The 12,942-nt window shown below is 40.7% G+C and overlaps 1 protein-coding gene across 16 annotated transcripts in view; it reads right to left on the bottom strand.

Annotated features, from left to right (window-relative positions):
• The window catches only part of KALRN (kalirin RhoGEF kinase), a 360,200-nt gene that overhangs the window by 165,355 nt on the left and 181,903 nt on the right, over positions 1-12,942 (bottom strand). For all 16 annotated transcript variants that reach the window (XR_003398843.1, XR_003398844.1, XM_026853030.1 and 13 more), the window contains exons 15-18: positions 9,834-9,953; positions 6,949-7,167; positions 3,473-3,622; positions 2,426-2,540 (exon numbers count right to left, since the gene is read on the bottom strand). Coding sequence is in view for 14 of the 16 variants with exons in the window: in XM_026853030.1 (XP_026708831.1) it covers positions 2,426-2,540; positions 3,473-3,622; positions 6,949-7,167; positions 9,834-9,953 (604 nt within the window). In the remaining 2 variants the exon portion in view is untranslated. The remainder of the gene's footprint in view (positions 1-2,425; positions 2,541-3,472; positions 3,623-6,948; positions 7,168-9,833; positions 9,954-12,942) is intronic.

Raw genomic sequence — 12,942 nt, 5'->3', positions numbered from 1 at the left:
CAAAAAAAAGTCCAGTTGCAGGGTTATCTCATACAGGAGAAGATGCTAAAACAGAGTATTGGATTTATCCCAGCAAATACACTGGGTACATGATTGCAGGTCTTTTCATTCTCTTCTGTTGCTTATTTCAGGCTTCTGGTACTGGTTGACACAGGAGAAGTTGCTCTTTTACTGCCTTGTCTGTTGCTCTGGCCACAGGCTACCCAGCACTTGGCACTAAAGCCTACTGTCCCATGCAGAGCTCTTGTCATGATTGAATTTAATTAATTTGACATACCTGGTACTGTTTCTTGTACAGCTGCACTGCCTGGCGACCCTCTGTGTGCTGCCTATGCAGTTACTGCTGGGCTACAATTTTGGGTTGAGGCCAGGTATTAGTCCTCTAAACTGCTGTCTGTGTGATGGGGATGTGACAGACACCCAGATTCAGGAAGAGACTGGCAGGAGACCTGCTGCTCCATGGAGTCTAGGACATACATGTTCTCCTTCAAAACCTGAGTTCTCAGCCAGACTGTATCAACTTGATAAAAGGGTGTGATTTAACTCTAAAAAGTACCATGAGCTTAACTGAAAAGATAACATGCAGAAAGCGTGCAAGAGATTTACACTATATCACTAACATAAACCTTAGTTAAACCTGAGTTTTTCTGTTTAAGCTGAGCAGAGTCATGAGTAGCTGGTGGCAGCAGGGCTCATCCTGGCCACGTCTGGGTATGAGCCCAGGTAGCCACCTCGGCAGACAGGGCCTGGCAGCCCTCCTGCCCTGACCTCAAAGCCGAACATCCACCAGAGGGGGCTTAGGCAGCAGCTACACTCTTTTATATTAAAACACTGAGTGGCTTCTCAACCTCTCACAGTGACTTAGGACCATTTACAGCACCTGTTAATAACCTCTCTCACCCTAAGCCCTTTCTGAATGTACTGATAATCACTGCTTATGTATCAACACTGGTGGCTGCAAAAAGACTTGGATGTATCCCTCCCCATTTAAAAGTGTGACGCTGATGATGGTAAAAAAAATTGTAATACTTAAGTTAATTGCAAAACCTAGTCCAGTCCCTGCTGAGGACAATGGGAACTTTGTCTGAGTGACAAAAGAAACTTGAAGCATGTCATGGGTGCTCTAGATCAGGTCTCTGCATAAACAGTTTATGACAAATAAAACTAATTTTATTCTGTATCAATGACTTTGCTTTGGAAGCACAATAAGTATCCTACTTAACGGTGCTTTTATTCTCAACTAAAGTGTTTACTTCAAAGATTTTCTCTGGATAGAGTCACCAAGCATAAGAATGACACATCTGACTTAGAAAAAAGACTAATAGACAAGCTGATTTTTATATAAGTGTGTCATTTCAAACAGGCCCAGTGAGGAACACTCACAAGCTTATAGCAGTTGCATATTTAAGGGATTGCTGAGTCAGGGTTCAATTAACTTCCCCATGATTTTCAACTGTAGGGAACAGAAGTTCACAACAAGAAGCATTTTACACATTAGCGGGGAAAGCTGAATAAAGTCATGTTAACACTGAAGAATTGGTGTTGAAAGTAAGGAAGGAAAATGATCTCTTCAGGAGCACTGTTTTCATCTTCTGTGTATAACCAAAGTTCCCTTCCCTCCCACACACATAATGACTGTACTGCTTTTAACCTGTATTTTTCTGCAGCTTGTAAGCAAGCCAATAATAATAACAAAAATGGTTTAGTTCTGCAGAATCACTTCGCTCGTTCTTATCAGTACCTTCCAGCATTCATAGACAAAGATTAACAACCATTTAATTAATCAGAGATGTGGAAACATTTCAAAAATCTCAGATGTATCATCCGATCATAAACAGTGCTCTTTTGACCAAGGGAAAGTAACTACAGACAGATACTTTTGCTAGTGATTGATGTGGTAGGACATCAAACATGATTCCAGGGACAAACATCCAGCAGATCCATCCTAGGGATAAACAACTTCGGGGTTCATTGTTTTCCAGTGCTCACCAGCAACAGGATGCATCTAGACCTTGTATTTAATATGGCCTTATTTGTTTATGTGTTAGGTATTAAGGCAAAATAGTGTCTGATCATCTCATCTGACAACCTACATGATGGGGGATGGCACAGTGTCACTCCCATTACTCTTCTGACAAGAGAAGCCAGAGAGAGACAATATTTCAAACCCCTTTCATTTTGTCCACCACTACCACTTGCAAAAGAAGAGTCCTGTATAAGAACTCATGCCCAGCAGAGGAGGGATCACTTTCTGAGAGGCCTCACTAGCATTGCTACAGGTGTCAGGCATATATATCATTTCAGTGACAGTAGATGGCAAAATTTAAGGCATCTTCTCAGCATGTTCACAAACTTTAAGTTGGCCACGCAGCAAAGGGGGAAGCAAACAACACCTTCAATGCTGTCATTGCACCAGTGCACCAACCTTTCACTTGCTGCTCGGGCCCCCTTGTATGGCTTGCTACTCCAGGCATGCTGACATTGTTCCTGTGGATGTACTTGAGGAATACCTCAGCGTTCCTTCGTGCCAGGGTACAGGCCTAAGAAAAACAGCCCCCATCAAAACAAAGAGGTAAAGATGAGCAAAGAATGCGAGGGTGGCCCAAGGGAGTTATCTGTTTATTTTGCAGGGACTAGTCCTCCTTCATTTGGGAACATGAGAGCTTCAGCTAATAGTCAATAAACTCAGTTAATAAACTAACAGCCTCATAAACGTATTAAAATATGAGTCATTTTGCATATAGTGGCTTATTTTACATAATAAGGCAAATTAATGACAATAATAAAACGACTGGTTGTAAAGAGCTAGTACATCACACATTTTCAATCTAACCAAAGCTAACTCATCTCTCACAAAAAGTACTCATTGTTTCAAAAAACATACAATCTAGAGCCATAATTTCTTAAGCCTTGTCTTCAAGCATAGTTTCATGTTGTATTTCAGTTTAGTGGAAGGTGGGAGGCTGGCTGTCAGTTGACTTGTCAGCCTGTCGACTCCACGGTTCTTACAAAGCAGCACCTGGAAGGCAGGAGGAAATCTCTGTTTCCATTCTGCTGCTGCCCTGCAGAGACACAATTGCTTCAGTTGTTAGTAATTCTTCAGTTATTAGCTTGGAGGACAGAATTTGAAATGCTGGATGATTTGTATAAGCCAACACCAAAATGCTGTATAATACCTGTCATTTATAATGCTCATCATATGCAATTTTGAGAATTTGAACTTTGAACCAGCACAACTAACATTCTCCAAGTGCAATGCAAATACCACATAATTAATCCTGATAACATCTCTCTGAAATAAGCATTGATGATAATACTTACTACTCCTACTGTAACAGTGTGAAACTGGCCTAGGGTTTATAGAGTCAGACAGTAGCTGAACTGGAATTACACTTCTCAAACTCACCAACACTGCTCTAAATTGACTACTCAATGGGGAGTTTTCCTCATTTTTTAAAGAACTAATAAAGACCTTGAGAAAAGCCTCCTTCTGTTCCAGGTGTTTGCTGATCAGAGGGATGACATGGTCTATTTCAGCTGCTGGTCCAAGTTTATCTCGACCTCCACACCAGTCTTCATCCCGTCTGTATTCTTGCTCCAAACTCTCTAATACACTGCACACCTGAAACATGTCCATAGCATAACAATTCAGTTATCTACAACTATAATCAGGAGGAATACACTCAGTAAAAGTCTACAACCAATGTCATTTCAAATCTAAATGCTTTGGACTGCGGGCCGTGGCATGGAGGTTAACTGAGTATGAAATAGGCCCTGGACAGAACAGTCTAGCAGTTCTTCTTACCTATAGGGATCTCTACTGTTTGGGATGCAATTCATCTGGTTTAAGGGTGATAAATCCCTCTCCCCCAGTGGATAATGGGGGGGAAGCTCAAAAGGTTGAATCCAGGCAGGGGTCAGTCTGGCCCCAGTGGATCGTTCAGGAAACAATCCCTATTCCGGAAGGGTGCTTAGATGTGTTTAAATCCCACTGAAGTCAAGGGACTTAGCACATAGTTAAAGAAAAACACATGCTTAAATACTTTCCTGAAACCAAGTCTGAAGCTGGAACTAATTCTCTTCAGCTGCATGTTAGTTGTTCCCTATACAGCTTTTGTCAAGAGGGAAACCAGTAGATGGTAAATCAGTGTCACAACCTAGGTGAATGCAGGTGTTTCACCGCACAGGGCTTATACATGTATCTTCTATCTTGTTAGAATAATGGGAATGAGGTAAACAAACTCACACAGTCTGAAAACTCTGTGTGCAGTGGCCTCAGACACGGCTGAGTCTTTTGCATTGCAGGTCCTGAGAATACTCTCAGTGGCCTGTGCAGAAGCTGAAAAAACTGCAAAAAATTTCCAGAAAATTTGGAACTTTCCTCTTCTTTCCCAGAGGGCTCTTCCTACGCACTCCACTGCTGAGATTACTCAAGACCCAGTCAGCTATTATTAGGGGTCCAGATAAGCACACTCACCCTCTTCTTGCTCAGTCCTGCAACTTTTATATGAACAGAGTTATAACTCAGAAGACCCCCCATGATTAAGAACATAGTCTAGAAGACAGTCCAGTACCACCCAACAATCCTCCCCACTACTGGAGACCATCTTCACGTAACTCCACTCTTGAACACATCAAACTCCATTTAAAACTGGTGAGTTGAGGTGAACTGATCAACTTATCCTGCTGCCAGGCTGTTTGAGGACTTATGCATTTGACAATCTGAAACCGTCTTTTTGCTTGGACGCAAACGAGATTCACCCTCAAACACAGGAACACAAGTGCCCCACATGTTATTTAGGCACAGAACAGCATTTCCAGTTTACTTCTTCAAAACTTTGGCATTCTATTGGGCTTTGGTGACTTAAAAAATGAAAGCAGAAGGACTGCCTGGGATCCGCATCTTTCCAGAAAGGATGGTCGCTGAACATGCAGATATCATGTCTCTCTTAAGATGATGATAGAAATTAATATAAAGTGTGCTGTCAGTGAAGTCACAGAGAAACTGGACTGTTTGAAAGCCAGGGCTCCACCAGTTGTATCAAGAACATAGTGTGCCTGGGGAAGACAGGCATGAAAAAGTTTGGCTGGTTGTGACAGTCTCTCCACTCTTTTAGCTCCTTTTCCTAGATACTCGGAGAATTCAGAATCCAGTAAATTACACAATCCAGTGTCATCCAGTCAGGGAGCAGATACTTAAGGACTGTAAATCAGTTATGCAGCCCAAGAGAAGACAACCGCCTACTTGCAGCAGTGAGTTTATGAGCATTCAAAACTGAATGATCTTTGCCCTAAACATTGGCTGAATAGACACAACTAATGAATGAACTGGTGGGCACTGCAGTATGATTGTCTGTGACTTGGAAACAAGAAGAGAGACTGAACTGATAAATTACTGGCTATGCATATTTTGGCCAGCACATTTGACTGTCTAAAGCACTAATGAATCCCTTAATGGTTTTCATTTCTCACAATCCTCCACCAGCAGTAATTCATTTCAATCTTGAATGCATCAGGGACTGTAAATCTGTTTGAAACTCTCCACAGTGAAAGACATTAATTACAAGGAATGAATTCATCTTAAACAATCTTAAAAACGCATTAAAAAAATTACACCAAAAAGTGGCCCAAGCATCATCCACAGCCTTGATGCTAAGGAAAGGATAATCTCTTTCCCCAGTGATATGAACTTTCCGTGTCTGGTTCTCTAATTGTGGAGCTGTGTGATAAGAACAATAGAAAATTTAATGGAAATCACTTCTGCCTCATGCATAACTCCACACATTCCTGCAATGTCCATGCTAACACAAACTGCTTGGCTACAGTAAATCATGTCAGGCAAGGCTATTTGAGCATCCACACTGTGACACTAATTCTCACTGACTACAGTATAAATAGCACCTGTTTGTGCAAGGAATGAATAACCCCACCATACCAGCAGCCAACTGAAATGAGTTTTGTAACTCATGGACACCTGGAATGAAGTAAAGTTGTGTTAACATATAATGGTTACTGCTGTAATTATTTTTGTTGCAGAGGGATTTAAGAGAAATTCCTTCATATCTTGGCATCTTTTTCAGCATGGTGTGTTTACTAGTGAAAACACTGGCTAGTACTGCTCATAAAGTAACAAGTAATTTATTTCAAGCAGTTCTCAATGAAAAGAAGATTTATATTCCTCAAAATTAACTCTGGTATCATGAGAACTTGAAACAAAAATGGTGAGATTTCAGAAATTATTCTTGTTGGAAAGGGGACAATTAAAAAAAAAACCACCAAAACTTCAAGAATTACACTATTTCACTGAAAACTTTAAGACGAAAGTTATTGCAAACTGCTGCCTTTTTGTGTTTGGTTGGGTTTGGGTTTTTTGTTATAATACTTGTCAAAGAAACAATTTTGTCTAGTTCAAACTTTGGCTTCCACGTGTGGCTTAGCATTGCTTATGCCAAAGGAGCAAATGTCCTTTCAGTTAATTTTGCCAATGCTGTGAGATCCCTTGCTGTCAGAAGACCCTCTGCACTCAGGGACACAGCAGAAAACCCACACCTACCAGCACTGCTACATCATGGAGTGCACTCAGATTGGTGTTTACCAGCTGGGAGACACCCCAGGGTTCAACACTGGCCCTATTCAGGTGACAGAAACATTTATATATACCTAATGTGTGGATGAAGATGTGCAAACATATGTAAAAAGACAAAAGGCAGCTTTTAAGTGTAAGCAGGGCTGACTGAAGCCACACTTTTCCTACTTTGGGGATTACTTAAAGAAAAGTAAGGAGAATGAACACTGCTCCTTAGTGGTATTAGCAGAGCATGTATTTGGAACAATTCAATACTCTGTGTTGATCTTGGTGAGAGGCAAGGCCTTTACACTATACACTGTGAGCTAAATTTCAGGCTGTAGCAATATGCTATGGCACAGATATGATACTGTTCAGCTCACCTGCTCAGAGGTTTTATAGAAGGCCACCGAGGCATTGACAAGTTTGAGCCTGTCCTCCATCTTCAGCATCAGCTGCTGCCAGTGCAGGGCCACCTTTTCAGCACACTCTCTGATAGCATCAGCATCATAATGCCCAGCCTGTAGCAACACTTCGGCTTTCTGCTGGACCTGCAGGGCACTCTGGTGTGTCTTCTGTAAGGAAGTGGCATGAAAGAGGGACTGTGTATGAGGGGAGGAAAGAGAGATTGTATAGATGTGCCAGACATATGGTAGAAAGGTGAAGCGAGGTGTGAGCATGGAGATGCGAGAGAGTGAAAGATTTTCAGAGAGTTATCTTCAGTTACTTTCTGCAAAGCATTTTAGTTTTAATTTTTCACACACATTTGCAACATGTTATTAAAGCTTAGGACAAGCAAGCACTGGCTAAAATGGGTTAGCTTCACTGATCAGCTACAGGCCCTTGGGCAACAACCCAGGGTGGAGTTCTCAGCAGATCCATTTTGACAACCCCAGTGCAGGCAGCCCTTGTGCTGAGCTCCCACCCAGCCTGCACTCAGTGCTGACTGCATCCCATACTGCAATACTCCCAAATCTGCAGATACAAAAGCAAACACCAAAGTGTTGGCAAACTATGGGCCTAATCATCCTAATTTGACTCTTGCCAGGCAGCTTTCTGTCATCAGCAGCTTTACTCATGTGTGTAACTGTCCTGTCTGCAGGATACAGAACATCAATACCGCAAGACATGAAGATGCCTTACTAAATGGCATGAACTATATCACAGGTATCAGCCCCTACAAGATACATTTCTGAAAGTCAGCTCACTCACACTGGAGCTACACTATGGTACCTTCAAGGGCAGAGCTCGGGGGAGTCAAGCCACTTTCTCCACTGTTCCCCCATTTACTCAGTAGCCACTTTACAGGTAGGACTGAATTATATGTCCCATTCCCCAGCCTACATCAGCTCCTCTCAGAGTAACCAAGTGGTGATTACACCTTCCTCTGTGGGTTGCTGAGAGGAAAACAGCCCCTGGTCCTTCACAGCTTCCTGAGTAACTGTGTTCAGGCATGGTTTAGTCCAATATTTGATTTTAATCTTCTGAACAGAAGCCCTAAAATCTCCCAAAGACTCCTCTGTTCTGCATCCCATTTGTAACTGCTGCTGACAAATTCTCATGTGATACTTTTATGATCTAAACCTTGAACCTGGAAAGAAGCTTGAAATCATCTGGTAATACACTGATGAATAATGCAATGTAGAGAAAGCTATTAGCAAAAAAAGGATTAATACTTGGCAGAAGCATTTAGGGAGATGTTCAAGAACAACTGGTTAAATTTCATACCCAGCTGCTTTACTGATGTTAGAATTGTAATACTTGTTTTAAATAGACTTTAAAGGATTTCAACTGAAAATCAATTCCACATCTAGAATGCCTTCAGAGAATGGTCTGCTCTGTGTGCTTTGCTGATCTCTTTACCATATTGAGCTTTAAACACTTTATTTAATCTAGTGTTTTCTCCCCTTGAAAACTTATTTTCCCCTTACTGTGGCATAACCCTCTTCTCCCTCTGTGATTTGCATTTAACACCAAATACAAGCACTTTCTCGATGGCAGCAAGCTGCGATAACACAGCCAGTGGGTGTCTTGTTCCCCACTGCTGTCTGGTGATGGCTGCCAAGATGTGGTCAGCACAGCTTGGTACCAGCCAACTCATAAGAATTGACAGAAAACATCTTCCTTTTCCCTTAGGAGCTGCAACAGCTGCTCCTTCCTCAGTGTGATTGAAGCTGGATCAAAATAGGTCATTAGCTGAGATTTAAACTCTATACTTACTAGCAACACTATAATGTATATTGACTTATTTGAAGTTTACTGGAAGACATAAAGACACTTTTCCCCCCACTAAATCAAGTGTCTCTTCAAATCTCCATTATGGAAATATTATTTTCATAGTTTAAAGTTTGGTTTAGCTTTGGTGATTTTCAAATATATATTAACCACAGAAAGGGATTTTGCAACTTGTTCTTTGCTCTGTAAAAAGCTAGCAATTAATGTAATCTGGGAAGCATATATACCTTGCTAAGCAGGAACAGGGGAAAGCAATGGACTCCCTTTCTAGCAACTGAAGCGAGCACACCCTGTGAGCATAGTGTTTGTTCATAATGACACAGATACTGAGCCTATGAGTCTTGCAGTGCCCTACTCAGCGGAGTCCATAGCCCTCCACGACCTCTCATTCAAAGGAAAGCAGCTCAGAGGAGGTGCTGTTCCTTCTGCCATGCCCTGGCCCCAGAAGTGAGGCAAATGAGTTGGCTCACAATTAATTTTCAAGGGCCAGGTCAAAGATGTGTTACTCCAGGCCAAACAGGGAAAAAGCTCAGTTTAGCCAGCAATTCTTAAAAATCATCCCTCTTGCCTCTTCTTCAAAGTTATTTGAGAATGTGGGTTTGAACGAATGTCTCTTCTGATGTCCACAAAAAGAGTTGAATGAAACAAAGATTTCATGTGAGGGCATTATTCAGTAACAAAGATATTTGTAAATGAATTTTGTGAAATGATCTGCAAATTGTGGACATGGGAAGAAACTGACTTCACAAACTTCCCATTTTCAGATAATTTTGTGAATATTTTTTTTTTTTTTTTTTTAGTGTCATTTTCATAAATGGAAAGGCTGATATCTGACAGCAGAAGAATTAGCTGCAGATGATAAATAATTTACTTCACTAGTAGCTTCTGGTTGCATTATTAGTTTAATAAGTTGATTTACTAAAGCTTTTATTCCTTCCATTCCTTCAACCAAGCAATGACTGATGCCCAAGAGATAACCTTTTGTATGATGTTCACCTGGGAAGGAGAAACAAAGTTAACTTGTTCATGTTACCTCTATGGCCAGTTGAAACTGCTCATGCTCTCGTTGGAGCTGCTCAGCTTCAGAGAGGGAGCTTGCATTGACAAGGCTTGCATTCAGCATTGATTCGCCATTCCTGATCCAGCCAAGCACCTGTAAAGAAAGGATGTGCTTATGGAAAGGTTGCTTCCCTACAAGGGTTTATGTAGTCACTGACCAAAAAATGCTTCAGCTTGGCTAAAAAAAAATAAATAAAAAATTCTAGAATAAGGCCTTAATGACATACGTTTTTAGAGGGTAAAGATCTTATTGAAGAAGTTATTGTTTGAAGAATTAAACTCCCAAGGTATTTACATGGATATTCAGATAGAGAAGGACTTCAATTTCCAAGGTTTGACCAAAAATGAATGCTCCCCTATGCAAATACCCCGGGGCAAAAAACACAAATCAGAATGAGGGAGATTTGAAAGTAAACATAAAGATGTCTCTCTTTTTCAAATTTCCATCTGGAATCATGGACGTTGCGACTCCTTTGAGCTCCACTTGCCTGTGTTTCTTTCACACAAAAATCAGAGCCTAGTGGTGAGGAAGGAGAAGGCACTGTTGGTTCCATGGGACATGGAGTTAAGATGCAGTTGGAGTTTCCACCTGCATGCAGAGCTAGAAAGAAATCCCAGGTTTTGCATTTTATATTTTGTCAAGAGCTTTTACTTCAGGGATATCTGGATTATTTGTAGACATGCAACCCATGCTGTAATGACTGCAGAATCAAATCCTAAATATACATAATTAGTCTATCAAGCTTGAATTTATTCATTTAAGCAACAACATTTTCTGGTATTTTAAGACACGTTTGGACCCAGGACACGTGTAAGTTCTTTGCTGTGTTGTCTCAAACCCTATTTTCTACCTGTGTGGGTGTCAAATTAGTCCAATAAAGCCAGAAAGTTGCTGGATTCAATTCACAGATGAACACAAAATCCTGACTGCCCAATCACTGTCCTATATTTAGCTTGTGATCTACAAAGCTCCAAAAATTATTTTGCTGCAATATTTTACATAGTAATTTCCCTTTTGTGCCATCATTTTCATTAAGTGATACATTAAATTGCCTGAAAGAAATAGGGTTTTTCTGTTGGTTTATCCCTACATCATGTATGACTCTAGTTATAGCCATTCAGTTCCCTGTAGGGTATGAAAATGAGTTTTCCCTAGGAGAAAGAAAGGGGAGCCATCTACACATGTGGCTGACCCTAATTTATAGAAAATTACATTCTGCTCAGTACAACAGTGTGGAAGATTCCATTTGTCAGCTTCCTCTCTTTCATCAGCAGGTATTATTGTTCCTGTGGGAAATGCAACAAAGATTTAAAGGAGAAGAAATCGGGTTATCACATGGCAATCTTTTTGGCTGGCATTTTCCTAATCCATCAGACAAGAAAGCTACATTATTACCGACTACATGGTACCAAAAGCCAAAGTTAACCAAAGGAACACTGTATCTGGGAAAGAATTTAAGTGAGAGTGAGGACGTCATCAAGGAAGTCATGCTTTCACACTTTATATACCGTGCTATATCCTGGCTTGGGCCATTTAGAGTGTAGACAATATTGAGTATGTACGCTAAAAATGCAGCAGCTTTTTTTTTTTAAAAAAACCCAGTATAATCAGGGCATGACAGGGTCCTGTCATGCTTTCATTTGAGCTGAGATTTTCAAAACCTGACACAGAGGTTTTGACACATTTTTCATACAAATATTGGAGTCTCTAAATAGTAAAAAAATCACTGAAAATCTCAGTCTTACAACAAAGCAACTTGACTTAGTGAAAAGCTAATAGGCAACAAAGTAAGGAGAAAGAGGGAGCATATAACTGAAATCAGTCAGGTTTCCTCTAGTGTTAATGACAGACATGCATTCCTCTGCACAACTGTCTTGCTGACTCACAGGGTAAAGCAGTCCTGGTCAGGCTCTGATGGCCTACACCTTGTCAGCAATGCTTACAGCACTCTTCTTGACCAAGGTTGCTGTCACCACTGAGTTGTGCTCCTTCCTCCTTCCCTCAGAGTGTGAGTTCAGATGCTCACTGTGGGGCTCCTACACTCCCTCTTCCAGGCCCAGTGAGCGCTCAAGAACTACCAAATTTTACTTGGAAGAACTTAAGTAATGACCCCATTCTACTTCCAAAAGTTTAAAATAAAAATGTCAGGGCCTCATCTGGGACTGCATCAGCATTTTCCATAGTAATATTTTTCTCTTAATTTTTTCCCCCTTCTTCTTTTGTGTGTGTGCATCATTTACACACACTAAGAAAAAATTTCAGCTACATGCCCAAAGCTTCTTAAGTCTAAGTGCAAAAACCAGTCACCTGTAGAGCCTTTCATTGTATCACTGGTTTGGAAGTAGACTGTGAAATGGTTGGAAGAGAGCATTTACACATTTGTATCTGGTTTCCAAGACCCGCTCACAAATCGACTTCTACTTATATGGTGCTCAATACCTTTTCATTAAAATATGTATAGAAGCTGTTAATACAGCACCAAGACACTTCTTGGATCATTTCCTGTATTAACAGATTCACCATTATCTGGCAATGTGCAGGCAGGCCAACAGTGAAAGATGGTTTTAAACAGACATTTCCTACAAATTATTTTTATGAACTTTGTAGAAACAGTGATTAAATAATTCTGGAGTCAGATAAATCTCCAAATATTATCTTAAAAAAACTAACCATTGTTTTATAATGGAGAAGCAGAAACACACTGACAGCATCTGAGATAAAAGCCACTTGACACTGGAGAACAATTTCACTGAAAGGCATGGGTTGTCTAACACAGCTCTGAAACAACTCCCACCTTTGACTCCAATTTGTTTAAAATAGGATACACTTCTGTATGTGGCTCTTCTGTAATTAAATAATATTACCAAATTTTTCTAAAATTCATATCCTGTAACTCTGCCATCTTCAGTGAGCACAGAATCAGACGCTACAGGAAAAATAAAAAACTGAGGCACTTCTTGTGTAGCCTTTCTTGAGGAAACAAGAGCTCTGCATCAAGTAGTGTTTCAGTCCTCTGGTTTAGTTTGGACAGAATGCCTTCCTTGTTGTTTCTAGAAAAGACTTTAGGCCTTGCTAATGATAC

The sequence above is a fragment of the Athene cunicularia genome (assembly GCF_003259725.1).
Source record: "Athene cunicularia isolate RWA chromosome 7 unlocalized genomic scaffold, athCun1 chr7_part1, whole genome shotgun sequence".
Lineage (NCBI taxonomy): Eukaryota > Metazoa > Chordata > Aves > Strigiformes > Strigidae > Athene > Athene cunicularia.
The sequence above is the reverse complement of the archived record's forward strand: the minus strand, read 5'-3'. Positions and strand labels throughout refer to the sequence as shown.